We start from the raw sequence: 20958 nt of genomic DNA, 5'->3' as shown, positions 1-20958 counted from the left end.
TTTTTTAATCCACAACAAAGAGACGTAGGAAAAATTCAAACGTGTCAAATGTAGTCCTTGAACTGTTGTATAACATATATTTTTTTCAACTATTTCTGTCCAGCAGTAAAAGAGGAGTAGGCTTTACAAAATGACCATTTTACGCGGATTGAGGACACTAATCGCCTTAAACATAATCGGCGCATTGTTGCGCGACGTCTGAATCGCTTAGTGTCACAACACACTCACGCGCATGTCACGCGGGCAGCGATCAGACCCGTTACAGTAAGCCGCGGTCACAGCAAATATAGATTACCTACAGCACTACTTAGTCTAGAATCATTATGAAGTTCGGCTTGAAGTACTCACTTAAATACTTTAGTTTTCAAGCAACACTCAGTCACATTCATATCACGCGTTTCAATTGTAAACGTTTACCTTTAAACTAAAGAATATAACGCAGTATATTTATCCAAACTATCGCTCAATATAGTGATGTGGCCATAGCCTTAGTCAGATAGCAAGCGTTTACAGGCCCGGGCCCACACATGCAACACTCCAATAACAGCCATTATGCGATTGTTCTCCATCTGATACCGGTTATGCACATGTCACGCGCGGCGTTACACTAATGTATCGATACTATCGACTAAACTGAGCCCCGAGATATCAGCCAGAACAAGAGCTTTAGGAAAAAGCTTGATTATAATTTTCAGTTCTAGATTACTCAGATTCACCCCAGCAATTTTGGTAGCTGCTGCTCTAATCTATTTATTACTAATTTGCTTACACATGATGTTGTTTCACGCAAATGCACGTCTTAAGATCAGTGGTGATCTGCTTTTAATACTTCGACGATTACGACGACGATTTCATTTTGTTTCAAAATAAGGTAAGACAAAGTAATTAACCTACTTAACAAAATAACTTACTACTAACTACAATGTTTATTCTTCACTTTCATGAGTGTTTCAAATTCAAATTGATTTTGCTTTTAAAAAGCTCTTTTACACGTCCCAGTATTACTTTCTACCACTGCTTCAGTACGATAATTGAATCGATTACGATAACATTTATCAACAACAAAATGATTAAGCTTATCTCATCCGACTGTGTCGCATGTGTGTTAGATACTTCCAAAAATCGATTTGGAGTAATGAGAAGTATGAAGCTATAGCAATAAGATGCGAAGATAGTAAACAACAATGCTGGTCGTGCGATAAGGCCGGCTACAAATGGGCGACGTGTAGCGTGCCAGTCGCGCTAGTGATGCGACAAAAACATGGACTTGTCGGTAGACTATAACACCCTTATAATTACTTGTCAAAGTCAATTATATTTGAGATTGATGGTTTTCAAAGTCTTTAATATTGAATTCACTTGTTGAACTAAGGGCTGATTTTTCAATCGTCGGATAACTTTTAACTGAAGAATAAGTTTGGCACATGACAGTTTCAGTATGGGAAATATGTCAAAATGACAAGTTTATTCTCCAGATAAAAGATAACTGACGATTGAAAAATCAGCCCTAAGAAGTACAGCAAATGGGTACCTAATGCGTTATGCTATATCGCACTTACACTCGCCTTACACTTTGTGAAATTATAGTGAAAATTATTTCAAATGACGCAACAGAGTGTATCGACAATCAATAAACGTTCCTCGCAGCACTGTTTATCGGCACATCGCTTAATTGTTGGCGTGATGTATCGACGTGTCATTGCGGCCAAACTTTCACACCACAGATTACGCCCGTGTTTACGAAACATCGGAACCTATTTGTCTAAGAGCCACATTTGTGAGCGTTTATCTGATTTCAATAAATGCATCTTGAGATGGGAATGACGGCATGCGTAGTTTTAGTGCTTTTAAATGTGCGTTTTACAGTTGAAAGTGGTTTGTACATATTTTGATTAGGTTTTATTAGTTTTCTTATAGTAATTTTATTACGCCATAACATCCGCATTACTTATAAGTACCTAGTTAAATAATATTACATTTGGTAGGTAGAAATATTTTTATTCTAGAGCCTCGATTGTACCTATTTCATGAATGAGACAGTGTTGTAACAAATATAAAATAGAACTAGATGGCAGTAGATGATGTTTATGGCAAAGTTATAAATAAATAATGTTAATTAAACTATACCTACACATAGTAATGAATTGTGAAGTGAATATTGAGAAATAATGAAACTAATAACTCTAATAACTCTAATAACTGCACGGTGTTATGATGCAAAGAGCGCCAGCTCACCGTGGAACAGTAAATTAAAATCAAATTTATTGCAATGCGCAGGTAGTGCGTTGCTATTGCGCCCATTATAATCTAAGCTTGAAATGAGAGCTAATTTCCAATCGAGCGCGCAATATTTATAGCGCGCGGTGGGAGCTGCGCGCGCATAACTCGCTCATGTGAACCGGCCCTTATGTCACGGGGGTTACGCATGTTGATTTGCTATTATATTCGCTGAAATGGTTTTCATTTAATCTCTGAATGAATTCCTAGTAAAAATCTCGATTTTCATTATGAAAAAGCTTCCATCACTGAAATTGCTTCTTTCTTTGTACTGCTTGAGGATTCATAATGCGTACATGAAATTATTATTTAAACAGCATTTTACTAATATTTCTGTCTTCATATATTTACCAAGAATCAATGCATCGATTGATTTATAGTGCGTAAAATAATCAATAAATTATTTTTTAAGTTGCCTTCTAATTAAAATGTTTGGTTTATTTATTTGTGTAGACTTAAATCGAATAAATTATGTTTTACTGATATTGCTTTATCACATTGGGAAAAGTCTTGAATATGAATACACATAACTATTAGGTTTCGTATGGTTTACCATAATATTAATTAATGGGTTCCAAGAGCTAGATATTAATTAGGCCCGTATTCATGATGCATATTTATAACTGGTGCAAGAATGTTTGGGTTCCATATTTGTTGGAGTAACGTGTCCAAGCGCGGCTCCAGTTTGGAGTCATTAGTGTTCTAATTAACGGCTGCAGTGTTAACGCCGCCATGTTGCCACATTTCTGTATTCGGCTTCTTACGAGCCGCTCCAAATTTGTTGGTTTTTCTTTTTAATAATAGTTTGATGAGTGATGAAGTGCAGGAAACACTAGGTGCAATTGCGGTCAAATACCTGCCTTGTTATGCACAAAAAACCAGTGGATTGTTAGATATAGGGACTCTCTCGAATCGGAGTCAAAAGTTCAATTGCCAGATGGGACATACAAAATGTAATATCAGTTTCCAGTAGAATCTATAATAAAGCACATTGCAGGCGTAAAAATCAAATTGTTAAAAATCAAAACGATTTTTATTAATATGACTTCTAGAATGAAACGTGCTTTTTCACGCTAAAGATAATTAGCTAAGATTTTAATTTTTCTTTTAAGATAATTAGCTACTTCAAACAGCAGTATTTAATCACCTATTAAAACCACTCTAAGTCAGGGTTCACTAAACACCGGCTTACGCGCATCCAGTGGGCTTTGCCCGCGGCTACGCTCCTTCAATAAACTCAATCATCGGTTTAAAACATGAAAAGCTTCCCAAGTCCCAGTTACGTCACGGGCGCGGACAAAAACCGGGAGATATGCGGCGGGAGCGGGTTGTGGAACCAGTCGCGTTATGTCAGAGAGGGAGGCTGCGGCCGACGACCCTGCGCCCGCGCCGCACTCAAGTAGGCAGACGTGAGCTGGAATGTGGAGGTTCGATTCTCAGTCGGGTCAGCTTCTGGGAGCAGATTTTCACATGTAAATAGGAACATTATTATTTTGTATAATATTTATTTTGCATAAAAATGTTAATGTAGGCTTATTATTTTCTAATTGACTACTACAAGGGCTACTAATTGTTTACAACTAATAAAATACTTAAGCAGCAATTAATTAATTTGCAGTTACTTGTCGATTAAATTATTATTAGGGGAGAGTTCGGTATATTGTACCGCCGGGTAAATTGTACCACCCTCATATTTCGTAAAGTATTTATTGAATGTCTGTAATTGCAACACTCAGCGATACACAACTAAAATCAATTAATATCGGCCATGTGGTTTTTGCCGTGACAACAAACACGTGTGTTTTATTTTGAAAAGTATTATTTCATTGTTTTCAAGTAACTTTTGACAATACATGTTTAGTTTGTAATTTTGTTAAATTTAATCACAGGGTGTTTCTAATATATTATTTAGAAGCGTAAATTAGTGTGGATTACAATTATTTGAAACATTTTTCGGTATTTATAAGCTATATTTTTTACCGATTTTTTAAAAGCACTATCACCTAGTCGGCTAAATTGTACCACATCAAGTTGTATGGAACTTTACCAAAGGATTTTGAAATTTTTTTTAGTAAATCATATTTTGAAGTTATAATAGCGTAGTTATGTTTGACTAACAATAAATGAAAGCAAAAGACTTGCAAAGTAGATTAGGTACAAGTGTGCGTTACGATAATTGGAATTACAAAACTTGTACTCAAAATCGTGATAACGTGTAAAACAATATCAATTGTCTATGTTATTAACTACTGTTCCTTTTCGTTTCCTAATTTGTTAAGAATGTATCGTATAATATTTTGCCATAGTTTTTTTATAGGCTTGAAATTTATTGAAATCCAATTTAGTAACCCTGTGGTACAAATTATCGAACCGGTTGGCTAAATTGGACCGAAGCTCTGAACTCGTACTTTGTTGATTTGTGCTAAATATACAACAATCATGTTAATTAATACTTATGAAATAGTAAGTTGAATAATGTATCTTTTATCATATACCATGGACATTAGCAAAAACAAACGAAAACTATGTGTAAAATGGGATTGAAAAAAACTGGTCCAAATTAGCGGACTCTCCCTTATGTAGTTTCTTCCTTTCTTTTTTCCTTATCTCATTAGTGAAGATGACTTCGAATTTAAAAATATTTTCCCAATTATCCTCAAATTCACTAAATAAAAAAGCTCTGAATAAGCTAGTGTAGCATCACGTGATAAAACTTCAAACCTCGGCTGCTCCCTGGAGCCATTACCCAACCATTTCGTTTAGAAAGTGACATAAAATGTGAAGTAAAGTAGCAATTTAGCTCATTTAAATTATCTTAAACACGTTCTTACAAAACGGGCCAATTAACGGCCAAACATTGTCAACTGTATCAAATGGCCCAGAAATATGATCTAATAAATGTAAATGGTAAACGCTTCCGATAGTGCTGCCGAGCGAGTTGTTAGCGACTCGATAGTGTAAAGCTTTGCTCGTAATATGTCCAATTCATAACACGGTTTTGGGTTTTTCTGGGTTATGGTCTTTAATAATTCGTAATAATTAATTTATCACTGGGTAGAATCTGTGCCAAATATTATCACCATATAACAACTCTACTGTCGTGTATCAAAATATTATATAACTGACTGCGAAACTACACCTTTATTTTAAAACCAATTATAATACGGTCATACTCGTCATAAAATGAAAGCATGAATAAAATGATTAATGCCTTAATTAAGTTAAAACTTTACCCATTAATTTATATAATTTTTGTAATTAGTTTATTTCAATGGAGCATTATCGAAAAGATATCGATATCTTTAAGGTTATTAATTGTTGATTATCGTTTATGCAATACACAACACTCGCTTCCGATCACTTATCTGAATCGCTTTCTATAGCTCGTTGGCATTTTAATAAGCAAGTTAATTTTATTTTTGTCATAAAACAATTAATGGAGAGTGATGTAGAGTCGTAGCACGTACTCGTATTAATAGTGGTCCGTGAGTGAGACTTGTTTTTAGGACCAAATTCTGTGATTTGAATTACGAGTAGGTAGATATAGGAATAGGATCTTACTGACTTAGCTATTGGTAATATCTAATTAATAATACCTAACCACTACTTTAGAGCTAAAAGACGTACGAATACCAGACGATTTAACAGTAATTTACCAATTCGGTGACTGATGTATTTATCCATCTACTTAAATGTTGTCAGTAATGAAAACGATGACCAATTATTAAAATAACGTAGAGCAGAATGTAAAAAGACTGAGATCAAAAATATGCGATGAGCAATTTTTCAATATTTTTATTTATTGTTACAAACCGATCGCGTTATACGGTGCCGATCCCTTCTTTGCACCACTCGCACTACTCGCACCGCCCGCACCGCTCGCACCGAGACGGACCGGTCGAGATACATTTCATTAGCGCATAATGCGGACTTTTAATTAAACGGCTTTTTATGTGGCAATAGTGTAAATTGAATTTAGAGGATCGTGACGCCGCGGCCCCGGCCCCGTGGTGACTCGCCGCGTTTATAGCTGCGCCTGCGCTGGTATCACTTTAAGTCGTACTTACTCGACAGAAAAAAATAAGTTTACAGATTTTTATTTTGCTTATAAAATGGCCCAACTTCGTTAAAACTAAAAATTCAAATTACACGTGTTGAAAAGAATAAATGCATTAGTACATTCTATCCTAGTGTGAAACAAGTCAGTCTTTACAGTAGGATAAATAGGTACTCGTATTACGTATGTTTTACTTCAATTTTTTTGTCAATAAAGAATACCCATTTTTAATATTAATACCTAATGGTTTGGTATTACATTCTTTATTATGTTCTTTAATTGTTATTCACTCCAGTCACGTAACAGTAAGTTTTGACTTGTCTCGATGTCCAGCAACACAAGCTGCCGCGGCCGCACGCACGTCGCAAAAAACCCGGCGCGGGCCTAATCGAATTTGTTAGCGGGAGCGACCGTGGCGACGCCTATTGTGCGCTACTCGAAACTAAATTAGATTCCACGCTACGTAGTACAGCAGCGGTTCTCAAACTAAGGGAAAACTCCGAGCATTCGAGGAACAGTACTAGAATCTTATGTGAACTTAACCAATTTACTCTACTTACTATTTTTATGTAAATGGTAAGTACTTCAGTAATTAACAGTCTTGAAATTAGATATTTTTAAATCAATATTTTATATAGACCGACGATCTGGTGAGGGCCGCGGGAGGTACCTGGATGCAGGCGGCGCAGAATCGGTCGTTATGGAAATCCTAGGATTTTTTTCCAGCAGGGGACGTCATTTAGCTGAAACGAACGAACGAACGAAATCAATATTAGGTAGCAGGGAGAATTAAAGGAAAAAATAAGGCATTTAAATGCCAAGCTGCTCATCGAGCCTTTTTAAGGCAGTTGTATGCTTTATGTGAAACAATTACAAAAATATTGCAGCCCTCAACAAAGACGAACACGACCACGATTAAAAAGAAGGAAAATATTATTATACGAGTAGCAGGTCCTTATACAGACAGTTTGAGGACTTCTGATGAAAGGGTTCCACAGAACCCGATCCTTTGTGCCCATAATGACGTATGAATAGACAGATTCTTACACATTGTTGGCCGACACGGATCTATTTATACACAAATGCTTCAATAAAGGGGACTGAGAACCTGATGGTCACAATTTTGGTAGTATTAATTAAAATCAAAATGAAAACGCTCTTCGGTGCTTGTATTCTTTTTTTCTTTAGAATATTTTTTGAAAGCTTGATGTTTTTTTGTGGATAGATTAAAGGTATATTCAATTTTCAAGATACACATTTTAGTAGCATTGCATGCCTACATGTTTGGTCTTTACTTTGATTAGCCTAAAACAATAATATTGGGTCAGTTCGATTATTGTTCAATCGACAATGAAATCGAGTTTCTATTCGCAATAGTGACTGAGTTTCTTGCGATGCTTCTTCTCAGCACTGGCCCATTTATTGTCCTGAAGCAGTGGTAGGGTTAATACTGGGACGTATAAAAGTGCTTTTTACAGAAATAAATGAGTTTTATGAGTTTTAATAAGTAGTCGCAATTTGTTACAATGAAAGTCGGCATAAAATTTTACGGTTTTCATATCATATTAGATCTGTTTCTAATGAAATAACAAACACAAATTGCTAACTCTAGCATCTCCAGAGGTAGCGAACTACCAGCGCTTGGATTTATCATTCGTACGCGCGCCCGCGCCGCACTCCGCGACGCCAATATAACGTTCATTACACAGGTGAAGTTTGGTATTTATAACAATAAATACGGCGCGCAGGGGTGCCACCTGCTAGGTACCTGTAGGAGGCGGTGTGCACTACCTATTACACATCACGTTGACATATCTTCACTGTTTTAGTCAATGATACGATGATGGTAAATTAAGGTGATAGAGCTTTAAGGTTTACGAGAGCTTTAATTGAACAAAATGCTTATTGCTTACAGCGGTTTGTGTTTTTGTATACCTTTTATTTTCTGTCGATTTACTCGCTTCACGATTCGATTTTTCAGCAAAATGACGGCCACTGCCGGACGAAGGCCTCCCCCAAGGATTTTCGCAACGACCGATCCTGCGCTGCCCGCATCCAGCTCGATCCGATACACGATTATTATTTTATTTATTTATTTTATTCGGAAAACCAACAGCAATACAATACAAATAACGGGACCTTAAATTATTATTATGATATGATATATCTAATCTTGAAAAGCCTGTTGCAGACCTTCTTTTCGTACGATACTTGCCGTTTAATCTGGAATTGCTTTAGGTACACTAACCTGAATCCGTCATAAGAGGTCCATGCGCGGTCAGCCCTACGCCTCGGTGCGCGGGCGCAGCGGGCGGGCGCTGCAATTTCCCCGAGTTAATAAAAATAGATGACGCGCGCGGCCGTGACCCCGCCGAGCGGCCCGGGGCGGCTGCGGAGCTGGTGGGACAAATCACCCTCGGGGAAGTCCATTAGGATACCCTAGTGATATAATTCTATGACTTCCATTGGCATTAGCGATATAATAATTAAAATCGAGATTTCTATCATTTAGTCATCAGCTTATACATCTGAAACTGTTTATAGTTATTCTTTTATAGTTTATAGCTATTTTACATTAGTCGGCCGTTTGGTGTAGTGGTTCAGAACGGACTACTATGCCGAGAGGACCCGGGTTTGATTCCCGGCCGGGCAGAAATTGAAATGGTGAATTTTAATTTCTGTGACGGGTCTGGGTGTTTTCTATGTATAATATGTAAGTTTTTACAAAAAAAAAGTATTTAAATATGTTTATATCCGTCATCTAGTACCCATAGTACAAGCTTTGCTTAGTTTGGGAGTAGAGGCGCAGTGTAAAATGTCCAAGGTTATTTAGTCTGTGACATCCTAATTTTTTTCTATGGAACTCTGCTATCAAAAGTAATAAAACAGTTCTAAAAGAGGGATCAGTAACAGTAACATTCAGGCCCCATTGCCGTAAGTATTTATTATACTTATCGAACACTTACAAGAAACTGCACGGAATCATCTTTCTTAGAATGCACGAATCGTGTAAAGAGTTTGCATCGTGGTTCAACTAGTTAGACAACATGTAGCGGCCGCTGCAGGCACATGGCTATTTACGGCACATATTTCCAACGTTGCTATTTACTTAGGGCTAACCTCGCTGCGGGGCAAAGGCCTCCGTTTTCAAACATTGTATTAAAATTAATTTCATAGTCAAGGCCGAGGCTGATAAATCTATAATGCTCGCGGGCGAGTGCAGCGAATCGCTACAGCATAGAGGAGGGCCGCTGCCGCTCGCAGCTCAGGTACGCGAATTAACTCCACGGTTTAATCGAATCGGTCGAGAATTGCGTTGAGTTAACGGATTAATTTTCTTGCTCTCATGGTGAAATTATGGAGGATGTGCATTAGGGGTCATCACAGTCTAAGATGCCACATTCGACTCGAAATAAAATTTAATTAAGTACAGTTATTTCAGTTAAGTACAGTTAATTAAAAACATTTTCTTTTGGTTATAGTTATGGCTAAAATAAATAAGTATTTTGCCGAAATGATAAATCCTCTGGTATGTCTGTAGGAACAGCTATTTTTTCAAAGGATACTGTCAGAAAAACATGAGGCAAGAAAACGAAAAGTTGTGAAATGAACCTTTGGATACATTCAGCTAAAACAAGCAAGATCGTACATAAAGCAGCAACAATGAAGGTAATGTGCTATAAACAATAAAATTCTGAGAAAGGCTCTAAAAATCGAACAGAAATGAACAGCAAAATGAAAAATGAAAACAAATTAGATTACTTTCCAATAAAAAGACTGACTATTCTTATCAAATTATCACGGCGAAGCGTGAAACGAGAAGTGTCGTCGAGCAAAAAGCTGACACGGCGCATTCAGATCAGCCGCTGCGCTGTTACGTTAGATGTTGTTTACGTAGACAAAGTTAAGCTCTCGCAAGATTTGATAAGTATTAAAATTTAAATAATTGTAGGCAGATTCTTTAATATAATCCTCAGTGGTATACAGTTAACAACTGCAGGCTCGGGCATCACACTTAATGTATTAAATATTGGACTATAAAACTTGCAAGCTAGTGAATTCCTATTTGAATCCTTATTTCATAGAATTCGGAGCTTAGCTTTGGCTGGCTGTTATTTCAGTGCTATGTCTATGCAACAAAAAGCTTCAAAGTCGAGTGCTTAATGCGAGAAATGAAATTACGCGGCGGGGCGCGTGACGTCACGATTCTAAGGACCTTTGACTATTTCGAATTGAACATTCTGTCGTGTCCATTGATTTCCGATCGGCTGCTTTGTTCCTGCGCCGGTTGACAAAAAACATACCTGACGCTTTTGTTTTACCCGTGTATCCCATAAACTCCATGGTCATAAATTGAGTAAAAGGCACGAATATGGATATCATTTGGATATAAAAATATCTTCTAACTGTGTAATATTTTTACTATCATAGTTAGTAGCTTCACATTTAGCTTGTGTGAGAAAGCCTAAAGCTCCATTGTCAATTTCTTATTTCCATTCTTGTCCTAACAGCGGTACAAAGCCAATTGTCATATTATATGGAGTGCGGCGGCTGTTGCGCGGGCGCAGGCTCCAAAAAGGCGAGCGTCGATTACCGCTGGGGTACTTTAGTGTTAGCGATTTACTTCTCATGAGTAAAAAGCTGATGGACGGGAATAAGGCATACGAGTAGGTGGCTATGTAGGCTCTTTTGCAGACAAACTAAGTGGAAGATTTGAAACTTATAAGCTTAACTTTAATTTGATTTATCAGCTGGCTTTTATACCTACCTTCATAACCAAGGACAGTTGTGGTCACTGGACTTCTGATGTGCGACAGCTCAAAGAGGGGTGGTGTTACAGTTTTACAATATTTGCAAATAGAATCCGTTTGATTGTGTTAAGTTACCACTCACAGCAAAAAATATGAGACCAAATGTAGAAGAGTCACCTGCGATATCATGGATCTACCACCTAGTCATCAGTCGTCGCTACTAAAGCTGGTCGTGGCTGCAACAAACTGTCAGTTCCCAAACTGCGCCCGCGCACCAGATTTATTACAAGAGCGGAACCTCTCCTTATGGCGGCGATCCTATCGCGGGATCAATAGGCTCCATTAGAACCGCGTTCGGTTGTGACACCGCTGATACCATCTTATCTGGTATTATGAGCTGGGCCGGGGTCTGGTTGGCTTTCAGGAGGCTTGACTTGTCCAAATAGTCTTTATTACATTCACCGTAATTAAATCCCGTGACACAATCCGCACGAACCAGACCAAAACCAGTAAAAGTAAGATAATACCAGGTATGAAACAAGAATAAGCGAACAAAAATAGGCGCGTAGCATAACATGAAAAAAAAAGAAGAATTTTAATTAGCAAATGTGGACTGCGACAGAAATTAAATGGAGTATGTTAATTGGAATTCACCTGCAGCAAAAAAAGATTCCGCACGAGCGCCCGCACGTGCAAAGACTATCCATATCAAAATGCAAATGAGTAATCAACAAGTAGCGAGTAGTGCGTAAACAAATTGCGGTAAAAAAGCGCGAATGGCGCAAATGGAGCGGATGATCGCGCGCTCGGTAATGAGGCGCGCGAAAAGCGCGGGCACATGGAGATGTGGACATCTTGCCGTAGAATATATGGACGGGCTGACAGATGGGCAGTTATTGTGTAAGTTTAATCTAGAATTAATAATTGTCACTAACCTGTAAACCTAAATAGCATAATAATATTCCTTAAACAAGGCAGATATCAGTCATTACTCGTATAAGTTACAATACTTTTTATCATTGGCGGAAAATGCATTACAATATTATTAAATTGAAAGAAAGAAATAGAAAGATTTTTTTTTATTTAGTCCAAATTGGTGCATTTTACATTAATCAATTGTAGACAGTTATCACGAAAGCTTCCTAACATACTTTATAATTGTGTTTTAATTTTACCATCACCTCTTTTCTCGTTTTAAATATTTTAGGAAAAATAAGCTTCTTTACGGAATTTTCTTTCCTTATTTAGATCAGTTAGGTAGGAACTATCCTGATCACTAACCTAAATGAGTGCTTTGTCTGTCGGCTCGTACTTATTCTGTGCGGAGTGCAATTAAACGATGCGCCGGCGCAGCGTCATGCGCGTAAGTTTAATCAACGGATCGTGACCGCCGCCCGATTGCCCGGCTCTTAGCGTGGCTCTTACGATATTAAAATTAAACGCATTTAAAAGGTTTGGTTATTTACCGGCCCAACTGTCCAACGACTTTATCAGATAAGCAATTAATAAAGGACTGCTCAGTTTCTCATTATGTTACTTAATCATATTTAATTGGGTAGGTATTTGATCGCAATCATACCAGCTGTTTATGGCGCAGCCTTAATCACGATTAATATAACGAGTACGTACACAAAGAAGAAAATAAAAAATACTAGCAACGGATGTTACTATGGCGGCATATACTCGTAGCTCTACATTATTGGAAAAAACAGAAGTCCGAATTTAACTTAGCGTTCATTATATACTGAAACCCAGCCGAATAGCTTATTGAGTTAAAAGATTTGAAGATAGTTTCGTTAAGAAATTGAAATAAGTTTACAAAAGGACGTTACTAGACCCTGATACATTTGTGTACACATTATTCGCTAATAATGATGTTGCTGGCATATTTTTTGTTTTAACGTTAATAACCAGTCATATTACTGAACAAGCGCCATAACAATGTGGCCCAGCCTCCAGACAGCCTGTCGACTATGTCGCCGCGGGCATGACGCGACACGGCGCTGCACTGCACGCTGCACCTGCCGCGCGACACTCCCCCGCGGTCGTCATCATAATGGTCTGGGCTAAATGCATGTATTATACTCATTATGAGTCAGGAATCCAGAAAAATATGTCAACAGCTTGACTTTTCCCTTCTTTAACCAAATTGTTATAAAATATAGCGATTTATAATATTAGTATTTAATGTAAGTAATTTATACAAATTAATGGATGGACATTTACCACTCTAGCTGCAGCTTGCTTCCGCTTTCCTTCTAGTTACGTGATTTCTACTTTATAAATACTTTTCTTTCTTTCTTTCTTCTTTCTTTCTAATACAAACAGTATATGATATAGGTACGTATTATCATTTAGACTTTATGATACCAATATATTGTTTTTAACCTTCATGGTCACTATCATAATTATTATTACGGACGGGATTGCTACCATGTACCTTAATTTTAGGTTTCCCATCCGCAAGTTTCCTCAGTTACTCCGTGAACAATTGACCATGGCGCTTGCAACAGTGCCCGTCCGTAATAATATTTATGAAACCAAAACCCATTTTGCCCAGTAATTAAAACTTCTAAAACTAGACAGTGGAAGAGCTTTCTTACTTTAACCACATAGTTAATAGAATTGTAATTAAAATGGCGGAGCTCTGAAAAGTACTTAACAAGCTTTATAATTAGCAATTAGGGAGAAAAGCTCTATCTCGCTGATTTATGCAAAGGCTGGTTTGATGGCGAACGCGTTACTCGCGGATAATTTGCAGTAAATACGGGCCAGAGGAAACGACAAGTGGGCTGTAAACGAATGCAATTATAACTGTGATTTGCTACGGAACCGTGCACATGATATAATTGAAATGGTCGAAAACTTAATAACTATTATCATGTTTAATTATGTACTTTGCTAAAGTAGATAGGGTTGTAATAAACGCTTCTAACTTAACTACATATAAATTATGCGTAAATAGTACAACTAGGCTTCTACACTTTGGCCTTTCATTTCAACTAACCTGAGTTTGCAAGTTGTATGGAACTGAAAGAGATCGCTTTCTAGTGATATGATCGCATAAATTGTATGGTCTAGTCCTCTGTATATTGTTCCTTCTATTTCTTATCCCGCAATCTCCCGGCTACTCATCTATTCATTGGACGAACAAAGTTGTGTGGAAAGGAAGATGTAAAATATACAGGGCATTAACATTAAACTGTTGACTTTCAAATGTATCGAGCTTTGTCTCTTGTGTGATATTCCCGACCAAATGTTTAGATCACTCGCTACGATTACGCTTAATGCTGGATCGATATGATCTTCATTAAGTTAACCAGCTTTCAACGGCGCAACTTTATGGCGTGGATGCTCGTAGGTCAGATGTTACCTCAACATCCTGTTGCGTTTAATTATGCTTTGAATCTTGTTACATAAACTTTAAGCTTCACGAAGTTATTAATTTCACTGAGTTGTTAAAGTTACAAGTATCCCATAATACAATCCAAACAATTTCCCCATAATACTAGTATAATCAAAAGTCATAATTTTAAGAATATTTAAGAATAAGAATAAGAATAAGAATATTTTATTTCAGTAAAAAGTATACAGTTACACTGCCTTATATCACTAGGAACATTATCAGTTGTAGCTAAACATTATATTGTAAATGAGTACAAACATTATCTAGTAATTATTGAGGAGTAGGTACAAACATGTTGCAATATGGGGTACGGTGTGAAGCCGCCGATTTTCCCTAGGTAGGTATTAGTTTATTACAATACCATTATTATTTCTATTTTATTTTAATTTTAAGAACTACTTAATCTATATCTATAAAAGCGAACGGTCACTGCTTGAAAATTTTCATTTGTTTTAATTTACAGGTAGCAGTTTTCTAAATTTTTCTTATAATAGGTGATTAATGTTGTCTCAGTCTGCCCAAAAAATTATAAAATCGGTATCTCCAAAAATCGAAGCAAAGTTCACTAAAAGATCGCAAAAATGTTTGCAAAAAAATTTGTTTCCTTTAAATTTCCCATACAAAACAACAATATCATACCACAACACTCTAATTAATTATTATGGTTAACCCCTAGCTTGTAAAAATATACAACAAATGCAACTAATAAAATAAACATCTATTGGCGGTATACCGAAAAAAAAAAAAAGTTCCCCACCTTCCGTGCTAGTCGTAACTGTGTTACGGCAAGGTAGGATTCTCGCCTCCCGAATACCAGCTTTAACTAATTAACATAAAGACTGCTTTGCAATGATGCGATTAATACGACGACACACTAAACATGACGATACTAAGTGACGAGTAAAGCGTAAACACGTAGTATATGCAAAATATTCAGACAAGTTTTGAAGTTATTACAATGTGGAGTTAAGTTTGTTTTGTTGTTAGTAATTTATTATTATTTAGACGTTTGTTTAAGCGACAAGTAGTAATATTCTTGATATTCTAACAAAACCTTTAGCCACTTAAAAACATAAGATGCTTGACCATTTTTTAATGAATTTAGTAATAAATAGTATTTTATAATAATTGTAGAAATTTTGGATAGGTAGTTTTACTGATGATATACTTATATTTTATTATGTTTATATATAATATAATTATATAGTTTTTTTCCTTATTTAATTATATATTGCATATTATGTATGTAGTAAATTAGTATATAAATATATATTTTTATATATAAACATATGACTATATTGTATATTATGTATATTATTATATGTATATATTATTTTTATTTAAGAATAACAAATAAATCCTCAGTCCTTGTGTAGTCCAAACCTTTTAAAAACCCTTCCAGCGTCCTTCCACACAGATATTTAGTCATGTCCTTAGTAGAAATAGTTTTATTAATGCGATTATATAAGAAAGGGGCAAGGAAGAAAGGAAAACTTTTTGCAAATACGGTTTTACATCTTGGAATTTCATACACCTCATGCTTTCTTCTGGCTGGCATATTATCACGTTGAGGATAAGAATGTTGTCGAAGTAATATTGTTTTTATAAATAACTGTCTAATATTTAGAACATCAAATTCTTTGTACAGTTCAACAGTAGGATATCTAAATTTTTTGAAATTTAGAGATGTTACCCAGTAGCCATTTTCTGCTCTAGCGAGTTAATACGAGATATTAACCAGCAACCACTTTATATTCGGTCATTTTTGCGGGTCATTTTTTAACCAGTAGCGTTAATACGAGATTTTAACCAGCAGCCACTTTATGTTCGGTTATTTTTTAACCAGTAGCCGTTTTTTGCTCTAGCGAGTAAAAACGAGATATTAACTACCGAGATAGCCAGGTGTTGTAATATTATTCACTTTTACGAGTTAAGTATCTTCTTTTCGGCCATTTTTAAAAGCCGTAAAAACAGAACATAATGGGCTCATACAGAAAAATGTTGCGTTTGTACGAAACTACCCACATTAAGAGCTTGCCTTCTTGGCCTTACACCTTATGAACCATCAACCGTCTTGGAGCATGATGACCCGGCGGCGCCGCGGACGCACTCGCCCCAGTCGAGCCTCCGCCTGCTTTTATAACGACCGATGACCCTGTGGTCATACACATTGTTCAATGCTACAAAGAGTAACTGAATAATTTTGTTGTTTCGTATTTTTATACATTACACCAATCGATATTGGTCAAATACGGTGCAGTCCTGTTGTCCCCCCTGCTTGGCCCCCCTGGGGGAGCCAACAGGATTTCGTTTTTCGGACTTGATATTTATTCAATGATTTGAGGACTGTTGTCCCCCCTGGCAAACATTGAGTATTTAATTTTTTATAACTTTTAAGATGAACAGGAACTGAAAATGGAGTACCTGACTGAATGCCATACTTATTGCCAAACGAAAAAAATATAAGTTGTTGGTACCAATACTATTTCTTTTAACAAATCTTTATGAATTATCCCTACTACCTAAATAATATTAAGTAAATGCGAAAAACTTTATCTGTCTGTCTGTTACGAATTCACGCCTAAACCATTGAACCGATTTTGATATTTGGTAAAGAGATAGTTTTAAGTCCCAGAAAAGGACGTGGGATAGTTTTTATGTCAGTTTTTGAAACAGGAAGGCGCTCTTATATTTTCTTCTGTGACAGACAAAATTTTACGCAGACAAAGCCGTGGGCAAAAGCTAAGTTAAAGCTAAAGGTATGCTATTCTCATGTATAAAAAATATTATGTTCTGTAAAGTTTACTAAAAATCCGTTTAGTAGTTTTTAAATACGTGAAAGAGTATCAAACATCCATACCTACTCACAAACTTTGACATTTATAATATTTGTAGGTAGGACGCTAAAACTGCATAATTTTAAATTAATCATAATAATATTCAACACTTGCTCAAATGCTCAGTGATTCAACTAGCGGCCGCCCGCGACTTCGTATGCGTGGAGTCCGTTTTACCCCCTTATGTGTGGAATTTCGTAAAATCTTATTATATCCTTCGTATTATTTCATATCCTTAAATAAATAGTTAAATAAAATCCGGTCTTGGTAGATGTCTACACTCTATAAGGAACCTACCTGCCAAATTTCAAGTTTGTAGGTGTCAGTATCGGCACCAACACCTTATTTTTTTCGTTATCAAAATGGTAATTATTATTTAACTAGCGGCCGCCCGCGACTTCGTACGCGTGGATCCCGTTTTACCCCCTTCACCTATCTTACGCGGTTTAGATTTTTCATACAAATGTTTTTTCACGCTAACTCCCGTTCCCGTGAGAATTTTGCAATATCCTGTTGTAACTAAGCTTTAAATTTACTAAGGTACCTGCATGCCAAATTTCAAGCGTCTATCTTACGTGGCTTAGATTTTTTCATACAAATGTTTTTTCTCGCTAATTCCCGTTCCCGTAGGAATTTTGCAATATCCTGTTATAACTAAGCTTTAAGTTTACTAAGGTACCTGCTTGCCAAATTTCAAGCGTCTAACTTAAGCGGTTTAGATTTTTCATACAAAAGGATTTTCCCGCTAATGCCCGTTCCCGTGGGAATTCCTAAGTATCCTATAACCTGCCCAGGAGTATGAAGAATAATTGTACCAAGTTTCGTTAAAATCCGTCGAGTAGTTTTTGTTTCTATAAGGAACATACAGACAGACAGACAGACAGACAGACAAGATTTTTTTAGACATAGGCGTCAAGCATTCCGATATGTAAATCCTAGACTTCGTCCCGCCATAACCCACACTCTCAGTATTTAGGGGATTGTCCTTATTATCGCCATTATATTTCTTGAAGGCTTTTAGTAGTATGTCCCTTTCTTTAGATTCTTTATATTCTATAATTATGGGTGCATTGTTTTTACCTCTTCTGTATATATTGGCATTATTTATCGGCTGGGTTTTTATTGAAGTACAGATGTTAGTCACAATTTCCTTCAAATCTTCTCCATCCGCCCTGGGAACATTTCTTATTTCAACCATATTGCTGTTCATCTTCTTTTGAATACTATTCAGTTGTGCTTCCAGGTCACTAATACGTTTCATAGCTGTCTCATGTTTCGTTTCAAGGGCTTCTACTCTTCCAGTTATTTCTTTATAACTAGTGGCATTTATCTGCAGCAGTTTTATCATCTCATTGTTAGTTTCAAGAATCTTAAGATTCTGGTTTTTTATCTCAGCCATCTCAGAGTTCATCATTTCCTTGAAGGATTCCATAAGTGCAGATTTCATTTCTTCGAATTGGGTCTCCTCTGGGTTGGTTTTCCTTTTCCTCAAATTAATGTTTCTGACGAAGCTATTGCCAGCTTCCGGTTCAATAGTAAGGTTTGGGTATGATGAGTATTTTACCTGGTGTTCCGGTTCCGGAGTTCTCTGCATTTTATCTTAGTTTTTTGCGTATACTGTACACAACTTCAAATGCACAACTTAACAGTGGTCGTAAGAGAAATATAGCCACAAAGCAATTAAGATCGTACACTACTGTTAATAAGGATGAAAATCAATTACTATCCTTCTGGTTGGGGCTTAGCACGCGTCTTGCTTCAACAAAGTATCGGACGAGAATGATTTTAATGCATTCCATGTTATACATTTTATAAGGTTTCAAAATATGTATGCATGCAAAATTCCACAGTCTGTTTGTTACCTTCTCACGCTTAAGTACCTACCTAGGTATTTCATCAAAATTGGCGCAGTAGACTATCTAAATAAAGTTGGATTAGACCTTGAAGAAAAACATAAATAATAACATGTTTTTCATCAGCCGCGTGCAATAAAACTTTCTGTGACAGATCTAAATTCTTGCGGGAGAAGCCGCAAGCAGAAGCATGTATTTAAATATTAATTTATTTTTGTTCAGCGATCGCAGCAGAAGCATCTTCTCCAGTTAGATGCGCCGAGATTTACAAACGCTTGGGGCGAATTCCGATCCTTCACCGTTACTCGGGTTAATGAAGGCAGGCATCGTTTATAGGACAGACCGGTTTTTGTTCTCGGGTAGTTAAAAATAAAAGTAAGCTACAGGCTTGCAAACTTGCAATATGTATGCGAATGAATACTTATCTCACGAATAAAAGTATGTCGATTGTCACCTAATCTACAATTTTTCGACCCTTATGATGTGTAAGGAAACTAACTTTACAATAATTGTCAACTGTATAGACTTCTTTACGTGAGTATTGCGTCCATGTTTGCTACTTAAGGGCATTCCACTAATACCCGTTGAATTTCCCCGTTCACAGCACTGAGTGGGGATTTGTAGAAAAAAGTTTACAATTCCCTATTGATGGGGCAAATCGCTGGGGATAAGTGGGATGCTAACTACAGCTCTACATATTTTGATTAGGCTTCGTGCGTCAGCTTTTGTTTGACATCGCAGTGTCCATCACCGGGCCACCAGCGGACCACCGGCCACGGAGAAACTATTTAATTAAAATTAAAACAGCGCATTTCGCGAGCAAATACTTTCAGAGCGCGATCAGTTCTCGGTCGTCCCTAATTAGTGGCCGTTCTCACGGTCACCTAACTTCGTCCTTTTTATAATTTCGGGTTAGGTATTTTAATGAGCTGTGGTCTGCGTCTCCCCTGATGGGGGATTTATTAAGGTCCGAATTCGGCAAAAAGGCGCCAACGATCGGTCGCGTAATGCCAATGTCGAGAGACGCGCAAAATTTTTGCGTACCTAGTGATTTGTTACTTATTAAATCTACGATTGTAGCTCCTTTAACTTAAACTGAACAATTGAATTTAAAAAACATAAAATAACAATTATTTTTGGACTAGCATTTTTTAAAGTCTATTTGTATTTTCTTTTACTGTCCTAATTTACCTCTATTTTCTTCCAAATCCCTAAGAAATTGCCTGAATTTGGAGTCCTTGCTGATACGTGCACAAACACTACTGGGTATAGCAATAACGCAGCCTTCGTCGCGGGCGCAGCTTGCCGTCGGCAGAAAAACACATGATAGCGTCCGCCGTCCCCGCGATTGAGTCGTCCGATGTTGCACAAGAGGAAATTATGCACTTTCGATCATGTGAAAACAATATTTAGCGACTCTTCGGCTTATAGGACAAATAAACAAAATGGAACAAAGGCTGCCATCAACTTTCGCGAGAAAGGCTTGATAATGTCTTATTTTGGTCGAATAATTATCACTTGGCTCGTGTTAGAGCTGGCAAATAGATTCTTTAGAAACTTTTTTATATTTTTATTGCTTTGTTACAATACTTTAAAGGTTGAGAATTTGCAGTGTCACTAAAAAGTTACACTGAAATTGTTTTTAAAATATTTCTTATCATTAAATCAAAAAATTAAAATCAATATTTCTCAATAAGTTATAATAATTATTATAGTTCAACTAACAATGTATTCTCAAACACGTCATGCTTACAACTAAAGCATTATCATTTCTTCC

The 20958-nt window shown here is 36.7% G+C and overlaps 1 protein-coding gene across 1 annotated transcript; it reads right to left on the bottom strand.

Moving 5' to 3' along the window:
• Positions 1-16546: 16546 nt before the first annotated feature.
• Positions 16547-19089, bottom strand: LOC114354806 (uncharacterized). The gene is made up of 2 exons (XM_028307373.1): positions 18280-19089; positions 16547-16671 (listed from the first exon to the last, which is right to left on the bottom strand). Exons 1-2 carry the CDS (start codon positions 18920-18922, stop codon positions 16547-16549), a joined length of 768 nt encoding a protein of 255 aa, XP_028163174.1. The 5' UTR covers positions 18923-19089.
• Between the last annotated feature and the right edge of the window lie 1869 nt (positions 19090-20958).

The sequence above is a fragment of the Ostrinia furnacalis genome, unplaced genomic scaffold, assembly GCF_004193835.3.
Source record: "Ostrinia furnacalis isolate ACB-3 unplaced genomic scaffold, ASM419383v2 OfSCF2163, whole genome shotgun sequence".
NCBI lineage: Eukaryota > Metazoa > Arthropoda > Insecta > Lepidoptera > Crambidae > Ostrinia > Ostrinia furnacalis.
The sequence above is the reverse complement of the archived record's forward strand: the minus strand, read 5'-3'. Positions and strand labels throughout refer to the sequence as shown.